Here is a 14,640-nt window from a genome sequence, read left to right as displayed (position 1 = left end):
CAACATCGTTTGAGCCCAATTACAAAAATATTCATAATCTCATCCTAGTTTTATTCATAAACTTTCAATTTCAATAATATTATTAAATTGTAAATAAATAAATAAACTCCCTTTTTATGGAAATCATGGTTAATTTATTTAAAAATAAAAAATCATTTAACTTTCAAAATCTTTAGATAATACCTTCACGTGTATATTTTTAATTTTAAAAATTTTAAAAATATTTAAGATGTTGATGAAACTTTTTGAAATTTTTAGATTTTTTTTAATTTCAGTTAACGAAACTTTTAAAAGTTAAAAATTTAAACGTAAAAAAGAGGGGAAAAAAATTATTTCATTAATTTAGAAAAAGAAAAAGAAGATGAGATATTTTTTAAAAGATTTAAAACTTGGCAGTAAATAAATTCAAATGAGATTGCAATATCAAACTCCAAGACGGTGGGTCCCGACGCACGAACTCATCCAGTCAGATGCCACGTGGCGGGGATCCTCTACGGAATTCGTCGTGTACGTAATGGTGGAGCCATTGACTAAAAGTCAAACAAAAGATTGGACGGCTGAGATTGTGCCTTCAACCCCGAGACTGATCGAACCGAAAGGGCCCTTTCCAGGTACCCAATCCCCATCCTCTCTCCTCAGTAGAGTTCCACAGCGGGCGCCAAAAAAAAAGAACACAAAAGTCTGTGTGTCAAAAAGAAGGAAGAAGAGAGAGCAAAGGAAAACAAACACAAACAGAGACGAAGACGATTAACAGCCAAATTCCTTGAAGTGCTCGAGCTGCGATTTCGACTGGTTTCTGGGTCAAGCATGGAGCTTCAGAATACAGTAAAAGAAGCCCTAAACGCACTGTACCATCACCCCGACGATGCCTTCCGTATGCAGGCCGATCGATGGCTTCAAGACTTCCAGCGCACTCTCGATGCCTGGCAGGTATTGGTTTCTGTCACTTCTTCGCTTTTTGGGTATTAGATAGATTTCACTTGCTTGATTGGGAAAAGTGGTTGAGGGACTTTGTGATTTGCAACTTTGATTATTGGTTTGGTGTTCTTTTGTCTGTATCTTGCTTAATTCTAATCAACAAGTGGAGTTTGGCGAGTTCTAGTTACCGAACAATGCTTCATGTGCGTCAGGGAGTGAGTTCTGTTTATGAGATTCTTCACTCATTTCTGCTAGACTCGATTCGGCCGTGGGAGAATGTTGGAAAACATAACACCATCAAACCTAAGAATGGGACTTTTCCCCCTCCCATTGTCATATGGTATATGATAGTTTCACATACAGATTTTGATTGATTTCTGAAAAGGGAATTATTTAAAAAGAACGGATTTCACGCTTGGAGATGGGATGAAAAAAACTTTTCGAATGAATTCGTTGAAATACTATTTTAAAACGATCATATGCCATTGGGGACACTATAATTTCAATTGCTGGAGCTTATGCAACAAGCACATGTAAAGCAATTGTAATTTCCAAGCATCCAATTCAAGTTATTGTCTCTGCCTACATTATCGAGGATAGAGGTAGGAAAGACTTCAGTTGCTGTTTGCTTTCAGTAAGCTTCGAAATTGTTGCATGGACCAATTCCAGGAGTAAATTAGATTAGATTTGAACAGGTTCATAGTTGGGTATGGTTTCAATTCAAGTGTAGATCCATTAACTTTGACTCGTAAAGGGTGTATTTTAGATTCACATTTGCTTTTAAAGATGTCGAAGAGATGTGCTTCTAAGCTGTAACAGTTGAAAGCAAAATGTTCTTCAATTTCAGCATTTTAAAGGAATCATGTTTGACAGACATAGATATTCATTTATGTATCCTCCAATACTTCAAACTTATGTTAGGTGCCTTTCACCTCAAATTTGATACTTAGATTCAATACAACATTCATCTGAATATTCTCTAATTGTCGTACTGGAGTTCTGGCCTGAATATATCCATAGCTTTTAAGTACTCTTCGTTCTATGTGAACATTTGCTGTCCTTTGCAGCAGCCTTGTGAATATTATTCATATATTTATTTAGAAAAGTTAAGGGTCTTTATTCTTTTAGGTTGCTGATAATTTGCTTCACGAACCCACCAGCAATTTGGAAACTTTGATCTTTTGCTCTCAAACACTTAGAAGCAAGGTATCTTTCTTTGATCTGTCGTTATTGAATATTTGTTATTTGAAGTTATGTATGTGTTCTTCAGTAATGAAGTAAAGTTCGTTGTTCATCGTTATCCAAAAAAAAAAAAAAAAAGAAGTAAAGTTGGTTTCAGCAAATAATGTTTGATTTTTTCCCAGCATATAATGGTTGATTTTTTTCTGAGTTTTAGTCCACTATTTATCTAATCCAGGTACAGAGAGATTTTGAAGAACTTCCTTCAGAAGCTTTTCGGTCCTTGCGTGACTCATTGAATGTAAGTATGGCATTATAAATTTTAAGTAGCTAAGCTCTTAATCAACCCCACAGAATTTTTTTGTAAAAAACAATTTGCAAAATATATGGTGCAATGCTGTAATATTTTTCAAGGTGTGGCTTTGCTTTCTGTTAGATATGAAATTTTTAATTCTTGGCGAACATCTGATTATACATCTATTGGAATTACAGAGATTTATCATGGCACCAAATAATTATTTGACTTCTAATTTCGTTCTCCATCTTATTACTGTTAAAATCTCCTTGTGGGAGATCTGGGCTGAGAAAAAGGAAGATTTCCCTGAATAAATAGGAAGTTATGGGAAATATATGACATTATTATTCGTGTGGTTTCCCCCTGGAGTGTTCTTATAATTCCTTGACGTGGATTTGGGAGGAAGTCACATCCTTTCACTTCTGTGATTTGCCAGTAAAATTCGTTTCTTAGAAATAAGTTAGCAATGTAACGTTTTTGGCTTGGACCCTCATCGATATGAATAGTAAGATTTTTTTTTTTTCCTTTTTGGTGTGGGCCTGCAGAAAGTAATAACCCTTTGGCATTAAAGGTCAAATGAGATTTGAGTTTTCTTAGCTTTTTGTTTAAAACATGCAGTGTAACCTACTATATTTGTGATCTATTAATCTCATATGCAGAATTTGTTGAGAAAATTTCACAAGGGCCCACCTAAAGTCCGAACTCAGGTATTTTCTTCCTGAAAGTTAATATTATCAATTGATTTTCCCCTCTGATTGGAAGGATGGGTTCAGGTTAAATTTTTGTTTCATAGGTTAGCATAGCCGTGGCTGCATTAGCAGTACATGTTTCTGCTGATGATTGGGGAGAAGGTGGTATTGTCAATTGGCTCAGGAATGAGATGAACTCACATCCAGAGTATGTACCAGGATTTTTGGAGCTACTGACAGTTTTGCCTGAGGTATGAACCTGTGTTTATCTTTTCTTTATATTTGGAAGAAGTAATACTAAATCTTATCCTCAAAATGACGAACGTTGGAAACATTTCTTTTCTACATGAAAGTTAACTATATTTCACCCTGCTGGAAGAAAAGGCATTTTCAATTTTTTTGGCTTGAAATGGCCATGAAAGTATACAACTTCTGCTGGATTATTGCATATTTATATCATAGGGGCAAGTGATTACATGAATTGTGAAAGCTAACTGAATGAAATGCCTGATCCTTTGATTGTTCAAATTTTCTTATAGACATCACGTATAAGTAGCATAAAGGCTATCAATTTTCATAGAGAGTATAGCGAATTAAAACCTTATTTTTATTGATTAGTGGTTTTAGATTATGTTATTGCTACCAAATGGTTCCATATGCTAGAATATTGTAAGAAAATTTGAGCTAATAGGGCATCAGCTGGAATATCTAATATCTTTCTCTGAAGATACATTAAAGTGTTTGAAGGGCTTTTAGGTGCTTTTATGTGTGTATATCATATTCCCCAAAATGGTCAGTTAGTTTTTGTTTCATGGCATGTTTGCCGTGTTTCTTTGGCACCCCTGAATCAGGAAGTATACAATTACAAGATCGCAGCTCGCCCGGATAGACGCCGTCAATTTGAAAAGGAACTCACGTCCCAAATGGAAGTTACCCTTAATATCTTGACTGCTTGTTTGAATATTAACGAGCTGAAGGAGCAGGTGGGAGTTTTTTAATCATAAGAATTGTGTCCTATATCTGAAGTTTGGACATTATGTCCTCCTACTCAAACAGAAGTTCCTCGATTTTTTATTTGCTTGGGTTTCATGGATGTTTCAGGTGCTCGAGGCATTTGCTTCTTGGCTTCGATTAAAGCATGGGTATGCCTGTTCTTCATGTCACTGTTTCTACACAATATATTAGATAGCACAAAAGATGGTTAGGAATGAAGTTCCCTTTTTTAAATGTGTATATGGTGCTGATGTACACGTGGGCATGTGTATTTGAAGTATGACGTGGGTATATTTTAGATCAGTTTCTTGTGTCATAAAGAAGAGTGAAGGCAAACCAGAAAGTCTTGACGCTTTGATTCTGGGGTTACACATGGAATTGGGTTAGGAATCTCATTTCTTGCTCAAATATCAATTACAGAGTTGTATGAAGTTTTTGGAAAAAATAATTTGCATATCAACAGAATAATCTTTAATAACCTAGTTGTATTTTGAAACAAAATGACCTAAGTTAGCTTGGAGCAAGTTACTTAAGCCATTGAATGTAGTGGTGTGGTTTTGTAACATAGCTAAAAGAAACAAGGCGTCATTTCTCAAGTGGTTATGGAGATTCCCATTCGAAGGAAATTCTTTGTGGCATCTAGTACAGTGATCTTATGGTAAACCACCTATTGGTTGTTTCTCTAAAATTAAATATAAAGCAGCACTATAGGCCGCTGGAAAAAAGTTATGAGGCTTAGTGATTTTGTGCAAAAAAAAAAAAAAAAGAAAAAGAAAAAGAAAAAAAAAAAAGAAAACCACTTTTAGGTTGTGTTTAGGTTATACAGTTAGTTTCTGGAATGATGGGTGCTTGACACCCGATTCTCCCTCAAATACTCAAAATCTTTTTGATCTTGTAGCTCTAAAGAAGATTGGGTTGAAATTTCTGGGATATTAACAACCTTTGATTCATTGACACCTTCTGAGGAACTTCTCTGATTAGAATTGGAAAACTGTTTGTCATAAATTTATCGAAGGGTGTTCATCTCATGACTACTAGAGGAGAAGATTTTGTCTCCATGATTTCTAGGATATATTTTTTCCCCTGCAAATCCGTTTTTCTTCTGTTTAGTGTGGTTCATAGTCTACCACAGGATCTTTTTAGAGCTATGGGGAGATGCTGCTACCTGAAGAAAATCAACGTTTTTTCTGGACCATCAGTAGCGAAGGGGACTTAACACTTACGAAAAAGTTCAAGAGAGACGTCTTAATTGCTATCTACAACCAGACAATTATATTTGTGCAATTCTTGTGGCAAGAGTGCTGTCCATTTATTTATGGAGTGCTCTTTCAATTCTCTGGATGGGAATTTTTCCAATTATTCAAGATTGACATAGTTCTACCTTGCTTGGTTTAACGAAGCATACCATCTCTCTTTATTGCCCTACTCTTGTTATGAAATCCTCAATTCACTGGACTAATGTAGTCGAAGCAATTTATCTAGATTGAGAGAGTTGAAGTACCATGCATAGTCCTTAGCTATTTCATGGAAAACTTGGAAGGAGCGAGGATGTGGGGGATGTTTTTATCATGAGAAGTGTTTAGTTTCCGTGGTTTTCTTGTAGTGATAGTGAAGAGTTTCTATAATGTTCCTTTTATATATTACGGCAATAAAACTTAAGAGGTGTCTTAGAATCTTCGTAGCTTCATGAGCTGGAGATGGTCATCCAAGTCCACTCAGTTCCTCATCTTTTTTAATATAATTTTCTCTATTATGAACATTTCTTTTTCCTGCATGATGGAATATGTCCAGGACATGTTCAAGGTATGTTGATACGTTGTCCTAGATGCATTGGATTCTAACATATAAACTTGAGAGAAGCACCTGCGCTTTGTAGCATGCCATTGGGTTTCCAGCATATGGTGCTTGCCCCCTTGCTAGTAACTTTGACCTCAAAGGAATATAAGACATTTTGAAGACTTCGATGGGAGTTAGCTTATCTCTAAGCTCTATTTTAGTTTATTGCTTCAAATTGAAGCTTATTAAGTTCTTTTGTAATTATGTTGATCTTATGATGAGTGTCCTCTTCTAAAATTTGTTTCGTTTCCTATCAGAAAATTAAAATTAAAAGCTTCTGTTTGCGATTATTGTCATTCAGATTTCAGAATCTGCTTCTTTGGTGGTAGTCATGTATGGAATTCAAGCACTACAATTTAATGGCTTAGTCGAACTGCTTCTGGTTTCAGGATTCCAGGATCTATGCTTGCTTCACATCCTTTAGTACTCACAGCTTTAGCAAGTTTAAATTCCGAGCTTCTCTCAGAGGCATCTGTAAACGGTATTGCTTTAGATAGTGCCCTGAGTTTCTCATTGCTCGTTGTTGTAAACTTAATTGGCATTGCAACATCTGAAATCTGTTTTTCTGTTTCCTGAACTGATTTTGTTGTACCAATCAAGCAGTTTAATAAAATATTTGTGGTCCTGTCCCCCTTCCCCCTCATTTATAGATTGAGATACGCGTGTGTACCTTATAAAAGAAAAATAATTAGTAAGCTTGGTGTAGTAGGAATGCTATCATTCCTTAATTTACTAGTTGTATGCTTTTTTCGGTTTGGAGAATGTAGTTGATACTGTGTAGACTATGAACAGCTACCATGAAAAGGTGTTGGGGGGTGGGGAACTAAAGCAAATTTCTATGGCTACAAACGAGTGGTATTACAAGATTATTGAGCTACATTGTCACATTTGCGGATGTGGTTTCAAGCTACTGCTCGTCTGCTCGTTTAAGTTAATTCATATATCCCTTACCTTTTGTATAGCAGCTGAGATGTACTGGAATTTTTTAATGTTCAATTGATTTTTGTTTTCTTTCTTTATGTCATCCTTTTATATGTTGTTTTATTCAATGAGTAACGTCCATATCAAAAGATAATTTTGTTTTACATCCATGTGTGTCTTGGCCAGCGATGCTGAAGAAAACTTTGGTCTTTGTTTGTTTTCTGTCCATAAGAAGTGTGCGTCTTCTTTGTTCTTGGCCGGCTATGTAATGTTTCCCTTGTGTTGGCTAGTGTTGTTATGATATTTTATATATGTCTATATAATTGATTTGGACTCTTTGTATGTGTTCTACGTGTTTGTTCGTTTGGAGTCCCATTCCCCCAGGTTACTTGTGAGCATTTGATGTGTATTCTCAATAACTTCTCGTTGGTTCTTTGGGAAGTTATTATAATTTTTTTTCTTGTTTCTTTGTGCAGTTATTTCTGAATTGATACACTATTCAGCAGCTGGAAGCTCAAGTGGTCTCCCAGCACACATGCCCTTAATTCAAGTAATTGTCCCTCAAGTAATGAGTTTGAAGGCACAACTAAGAGATTCTTCAAAGGTATTGCTATCACAGATTTCTCCATCTTTCGGTTTTATATCTTTGGTTTAAGAGAGTGCCATGTTTTCTTGTTCAAAGGCTAAGCCGCTAAGGACAGCTACGGTGTTGAGACCAATGATTTTTATTCATTAGCTTTGTTTGTTTGTGCACGTTCCTTTTGTGATTGTTTTTTTTTACTTTGGGGGAGCAGGGTGTTACATGCATATGTGCAAATTAATTACCTAACCATGATATAGCTACTGGTTGCTGAGGTTTATTCATTCACCGTCTCCCTATTTTAATTTCTACACTCAGGATGAAGAAGATGTGAAGGCTATTGCTCGGCTATTTGCTGACATGGGCGATTCATATGTCGAATTGATCGCTACTGGTAATAAATTATTTGAGGGTTCATTGTTCTGAAACATTCACAATATTATTTTCCTAATTTTCTTTTTATTATTTGTTGATCTACTTTCTAGGTTCTGATGAATCGATGTTAATAGTGCATGCCCTACTAGAAGTTACTTCCCACCCTGAATATGATATTGCCTCCATGACCTTTAACTTTTGGCATAGCCTTCAGTTGAACTTGACCAAAAGGTTATTTATTCTGGGCCCTATGATATCAACTATGGGTTTTTTAGACAAAAACATTTCAACCATATTTTGTGTGGGAGTTAATTTTACTTACGGTAATTTTAATATCCCAGGGATGCATATATTTCTTTTGGCAATGACGCTTCCATTGAAGCTGAGAGGAAAAGGAGGTTACAAATATTTTGTCCAGTCTATGAGTCACTTGTATCCTTGGTAAGTTTTCCACTTTCCAGAATTTTAATCCAAATGCAAAACTTCTACGTGAAAAGTTGTTAGTCTTAGTACTCCTTTCGATTCAATATTATTCCCTTCATTGTAGTGTACTATAAGACCACCATATGCTCATAAACGATTGTTATTACTCAGGTATTTTTCCACCAAAAATTGCTGCTTGAACCTCATTTTTTCCTGACATTATTTGTTGTTAGCTAGAAAACTAGTATTTATAGCTGTATATGCTTGTTGGATTTATTCTGAGGGAATGACATATATCTGCGTACATAAATTTTGATCTTGATTCTCCAGCAAAATTATGTTCGCAGGTTAGTTTCAGAGTTCAATACCCTAATGACTATCAAGACCTTTCTTATGAGGACCTCAAGGAATTCAAGCAGACTAGATATGGTAGTAACATCGCTTAGTTCGTTGAATATGTTCAATCAAATGTTACTAGGTTTTTTGAGATATAATTTCTGTTTTTAAGGTGCCGTTCTTTTAGCAGATGTACTTCGCAGTTGTATCAGGAAATCTTTCTTTATTATGTCTAGTGGCTTAGTTTTCCATTGTTCATTTTCCATGTATAATTCCGTAAACTGATGACTAAACAAAATGAAATATTTGTATATATCCAGCTGTTGCAGATGTCTTAATTGATGCAGCATTGGTTTTAGGAGGTGATATGACTCTGAAAATTCTTTACGTGAGGCTTGTGGAGGTGTGTATTTCTTGCAATCAAGTTATTCTGCGTTTTAATAAATTACTCACAAAGCATGTAAAAGTCGTGCACGATTTGTATTTTTAGCCTTGGCTACCTTCTGTAGTTATATTCGTAGGTGTCTCAACTGAAAATGAGTTGTAAGAAAAAATAATTTGCAAACTACCAACCGGCCCGACAGGGATTATTTCAAGCGACGACGGCCACCAGCCTAGAATTTAATATCTTACAAGTTTCTTTGGCAATCAAATCTAGTAGTAGAGTTAGATACTTGTATTGTGAGAGTAGTTGAGGTGCACCTAAGCTTGTCAAACACTCGCATATAAAGAAGAAAAAAGAAGAAGAATAAAAAAAAAAAAGAATTGGCCTATTAAGTAAATAACCATACATCAATTAATTTTGTTTCTACTGCCTGTCAAAGTGGATCGAGTTCTGCATTTGGTTGATGCATTTTCAAATATTATCATAGGCTGTTACAAGCTGTGGAAACAGCGAACCAAGTGAATGGCGTCCAGCAGAGGCTTCTTTGTTTTGCATCCGTGCTATATCAAATTATGTTTCAGTTGGTGAAGCAGAAATAATGCCCCAGGTCAAATATCTTCCTATTTTGTTCTGCCTCTACAATGATTGACAATTTTATTACCATACATAGTTTACCCTGTTCTATTACATAGTTCTGCATACATTTTGTTCTACGAAGGAAAAGTTCTCGAACATCTGTTGTTTGTCCTCCAATTAGTCAAGCAAGGCCACAGTACTCTTCCCCCCCCCCCCCCCCCCCCCCCCCCCCCCCCCCTACCCCCTAGAGAAATTAACTTGAATTAAAGAAATGAAAAGGAATGCTCATTCTTGGGTCTATATAATGGTGGACTGTATCAGAAGTACTCCAACATCTTTGGAGAATGTGATCTCAAGTTCTTGCTAGAGAAATGTTCATTGTTAAAATCCTCATTTTTCCTATGTTCTGCATCTGCCCATTCTCTTGTAATTTATTATTTTTGCTGGTTTATGTCTCTAATTCTTGAATCGCACTTGGCTTTTCCATACATCTCTCAGGTCATGGGCTTACTTCCAAAACTTCCTCAGCAAGCACAACTACTTCAGACAGGTAACAGGATGCAACATGTTGCTTAGTGTGGTGTATTAAATGCTATTATTGTATTCTTGTTTCCATTGAATGGGTCAATTTGGTAGATGATCACCCACCCACCCACTGTTCTTGACTTGCTTTTCATTATCAGGTCCTACTAACCACTTATATCAACGTCTTTGCAATTTCCCAGTAGATGTCTTTTTGTATGTGTATACTTAGTATTTCTAACTTCGTTTATCAAGATACATATTTATGCCTGAACTTTTTCAGTGTGCTACACTGTTGGAGCATACTCGAAGTGGCTTGATGCATCATCAAGTGGGCAATCGATACTACCTTCAGTAATTGATATCCTCATGAGTGGAATGAGCTCATCTGAGGATTCTGCAGCTGCTGCAGCTCTGGCATTTAGACATATTTGTGCTGGTACAAAATTTCTTTTCAAAATTGCTTTCCATTTAGTTCTGTACTTTTCTCGATCAGGAAAGTTAGACTTTTTGGTTTCAAGTGTGAACTACACCAGTAATCCTAGTAAAACTAGCATTTTTAATGGTGGCATTCCAATAAATTTCATAATTTAGACTACTTTCCTTTCTTTCAGCAATCTGCACATTTAATTAAAAAAAAAATTATTTTTGAAATTGCATTTTCGCAAGCGTCAGCATGCTGTGGTTTTAGAAATACTATTCTATGTGGTTGCCACACCCATATCCTTGGATACATGGGTGAGAGAATGAAGGATGCCTTTTTACCATGCTGCTAATGGTTATGGGGGTGACAACCACTCCCATTGATTTCTTGTTTGTTTAGCTTTGAGGAGTACTTCAAGTAGCATAGCCCCAAATAGAAAATAGATCCCGAATCGTTACTATCTCAAGCTTTATTATCACTATTCCACTTTATTAATTCATTATCTTGCAAGTAGATTGCCGAAGAAAGCTTTGTGGATTTTTAGATGGTCTCTTCCACATATATAATATGACAGTCAACGGCGAAGGTAGTTTGAAGGTGACTGCTGAGGACTCACTGCACCTCGTGGAAGCATTAAGGTACATATCTTGATAATGTCTTGAAGATGGTTGTGGTTGAACAGGATTTTATATTTGGACAAAGGTTGACTGTTTCGTTCTTTTCTTTTCTTTTTTTTTTTTTTTTTTTTTTTTTTTTTTTCTTCTCTCTTTGCAGCATGGTTATCACTGAACTTGTGCCCGATCAAGCAAAGAGAGCTCTGGAGGCATTGTGCTTGCCTGTTGTCGCTCCTCTGCAGGTCGGTTTTTTTTTTCCCTTTCAAACAATTAGTTCATCTTTCTGACAAATTATAACAAATTTCAGTATTAATATTCAGGAAATTGTCAATCAAGGCCTAGAAGTATTGAATAAGAAGCCTTCTAATGATTTGACAGTCCATATTGACCGGTTTGCATATATATTCAGGTGTGATAAATGTCCAACCTTTGTATCTTCGTTTCTTCCTAATTCTCTTAATATATTCTAAATCTATTAATGGAATCAACTTTAGATATGTAAATCACCCCGAAGCTGTTGCAGATGCAATACAGAGGCTTTGGCCAATTTTTAAAGCCATCTTCGATACGTAAGTTTTTTTAATTGAGTTAACTACATATTATGTTCTGTTCTAAACTTCCTAACTGGTTATATTTAATGATTTGATTCTAGCCGTGCTTGGGACATGCGGACAATGGAATCTCTTTGCCGAGCGTGTAAATATGCTGTAGGTTTGCCGATCTTTTTGGTGGCTCATTAATTAAAAGTATTCGTGGTTTGAAAACTCACCTGGAAAAAATTGAAACTAAAAATGAGTGACTTGGTCTGACTTGAATTGTATTGGCTTGATTTGGACTGGATTCACTATGGTTCAAATAATATTTGTCATAACTAAGGGTGTCTCGGCAGTGACTCAAGATGTTGCATATTGCATCATACTTTCAGTTGGATGATCGATAATGAAGAATAGCTGTAATATTGCTATCCCTAATGAATACTAAAATATATCAACTTTTATGTCTTCTTAATCTTCATCTTATGTAAACCCAGTTAGCGACTTTGATTCGCGTCTAGATTGTAATTGTATATCGTCTTATTTTGAGGCACTTATTGAGTGGAAATAGTTATGTTAGTAGTGTTATGTTTCATGAAAAGAAACAATTTGTTCGGTTGAATATATTACCAGTTTACTTTCTGTAGGTGAGAACCTCCGGTAGATATATGGGAGTCACAATTGGAGCGATGTTGGAAGAAATTCAAGGTCTATATAAACAGCACCATCAGCCTTGCTTTCTTTATCTATCTAGTGAAGTTATAAAGGTTTGGGCCATATATCTCACCTTGCTTTTGAATTTCGATTTGTGTAAGTTCATAGTTAAGCTGCCAATTTCCCTTGCAGATTTTTGGATCTGACCCATCTTGCGCAAGCTATCTCCAAAATTTGATCGAAGCATTATTCATGCACACGACACGTCTTCTCACAAATATTCAGGTAGGCTGCAGGTAGCTTATAGATGTAATCTTTCTCAACTCTGGTGCTATTTGAATTGCTAATTGGTTGTCCCTGCGTTTGTTTGAAAGGAATTTACTGCTAGGCCTGATATTGCTGATGACTGCTTTCTCTTGGCTTCGAGATGTATACGCTATTGCCCCCAATTATTTATTCCATCTTCAGTGTTCACAGCTTTAATAGATTGTTCAATGGTGGGAATCACAGTACAGCACAGGTATATACTCATCTCCCAGCTCTTGTTCTCGTGAAGGTTCTCATTCTCGGATCACTCGCAAAATCTGATCATGTTCATCACATTTCTATAGTTGCGATTGATACTGATCGACCCTTTTATTTTTCTCCGCAGGGAAGCCTCAAATTCAATATTGACTTTCTTGGCTGATGTATTTGATCTTGCAAATTTAAGCGAAAGAGAGTATATATCTAGAAGGGATGCAATAGTTATACCTCGAGGTTGCGTTATCCTTCGAATTTTGCTTGCAGCCTTGACGGGGGCATTGCCGAGTTCTCGATTAGAGCCGGTATTTCTTGTTTTCATGTGGATAATTGCATGAGCATTTTAAATTGACAATGCTACCTGTATTAGTCACAGTTTAATCTGGCCTTCTCCATTGTCTGTTGAGAATCACTTGATGATCCCATCCCACTTTCCCAGGTGACTTACACACTACTATCGTTAACTCGAGCTTATAGAGCGCAAGCATTGGAGTGGGCGAAGGAAAGCGTCTCTTTGATTCCATCAACGGCTGTTACTGAAAAAGAGCGGTCAAGATTTTTAAAAGCGTTATCAGATGCAGCATCAGGGTGCGACCTAAATACACTTGCTGTACCAATAGAAGAGCTCTCAGACGTATGTCGACGAAATAGAAACGTTCAGGAGATAGTTCAAGGAGCTTTGAGGCCTCTTGAACTGAATCTGTTGCCTGTATCATAGAGAGGGGGAAAGTGGGGGAGGGGTGTTACAAAGAGGAAGGCCATTTTGCAACGGCCTGGGCTTGCCTCTGCCATATAGTGTTGCGTTGAGGTGCAATGCGGGTTGGTTCTATTCTTTTCTTCATCTTCATCCTTTTTCTTTTTTACCCTTCTTTTTCATTTGGTGTATCCATTTCCTTTCCAGTCTCCAAATTTTAAGGAGAATGTTCATTTTTTATATCTTCTTTAATGAGAGGTGGTTGTAATGAGAAGAAAACTGGTGGTGGTCACATGTTTTTGTTCCTTTTTTTTTTTTCTTTCTATGTTGTCTCTTGGGATGTCATTTTTTTTTTGGGGGTTTAAATGGCTTTGACGGCGACACAGTTGTAATTTATTACAGTGAAAGAAAATGAAACTTTGTTTCTATATGCTCCTCTCCTCTCCATTGTATATTGTCTTTTTGTACCAAATTTTTGTCTGCTTTTGAGCCTCTCTTTCTCCATCTTCTCCTTTTATTTCGACTTGGATTTTTGTGTGTTGTTGATCGGGCCCCACCTTTTCGTACGGCTACTTTGTCGTGACTTCACTTCACTCCAAGTAATACGAGGAACCGTGTGTACAAGGTCTTGGAATGAATTCACCGCCGTATGGTTGACCGATGATTACTAGTGATTCTAGCTTCCTGCCAAGCGAGTTGTAGCCTACCATCTGAGAACGATTTTTTAATATCAAGAATATAAATTATTTTCAAATTATCAAAATTCTTTAAAGCTTAGATTAACTTCTTTAACCGAATAGAGATTTAAAATTTAATTGTATATAATTCTTAAAACATAACCCTTTTGAAAATTTATAATTTTTAATACTTTTTTAAAATATGTTAATTAATTAAATTTAACGATATTAGTGTAGCGACCAAAATTCGGGTAAACTTTGAGCATAGGTCAAAAAGTCAAATCTAGCTCGACTTTAAAATAACTTATTCTAATAATAATAATAATAATAATTCATAAAATAAAATGAATCCCATTACTTAACCCAGCCGCCACAATTATTAATTAATGATATATATATATGGAAAATTGAAACATATTTGGTAAAGTAAAGCACCATCCGTATGAAACTTTGCCTTTCCTGAGAGAAGATAAAGAAAAGATTCTGTTATTTTT

At 36.0% G+C, this 14,640-nt stretch overlaps 1 protein-coding gene across 1 annotated transcript; it reads left to right on the top strand.

Moving 5' to 3' along the window:
* Window positions 1-621: 621 nt before the first annotated feature.
* On the top strand, window positions 622-13,900 carry LOC111439976 (transportin MOS14-like). The gene is made up of 27 exons (XM_023077388.1): window positions 622-930; window positions 2,047-2,124; window positions 2,336-2,398; window positions 3,052-3,099; window positions 3,186-3,332; window positions 3,933-4,064; window positions 4,183-4,223; window positions 6,300-6,391; window positions 7,308-7,435; window positions 7,730-7,805; window positions 7,897-8,017; window positions 8,128-8,227; window positions 8,557-8,638; window positions 8,866-8,948; window positions 9,418-9,537; window positions 10,005-10,056; window positions 10,312-10,467; window positions 10,967-11,090; window positions 11,227-11,308; window positions 11,387-11,475; window positions 11,561-11,635; window positions 11,719-11,773; window positions 12,247-12,366; window positions 12,446-12,538; window positions 12,628-12,773; window positions 12,906-13,080; window positions 13,215-13,900. The coding sequence occupies exons 1-27, from the start codon at window positions 808-810 to the stop codon at window positions 13,491-13,493; spliced, it is 2,880 nt and encodes a 959-aa protein (XP_022933156.1). The 5' UTR covers window positions 622-807; the 3' UTR covers window positions 13,494-13,900.
* The last annotated feature ends 740 nt before the right edge of the window (window positions 13,901-14,640 follow it).

The sequence above is a fragment of the Cucurbita moschata genome, unplaced genomic scaffold (assembly GCF_002738365.1).
Source record: "Cucurbita moschata cultivar Rifu unplaced genomic scaffold, Cmos_1.0 Cmo_Scf00003, whole genome shotgun sequence".
NCBI lineage: Eukaryota > Viridiplantae > Streptophyta > Magnoliopsida > Cucurbitales > Cucurbitaceae > Cucurbita > Cucurbita moschata.
This window is presented reverse-complemented; position numbering and strand designations above follow the sequence as displayed.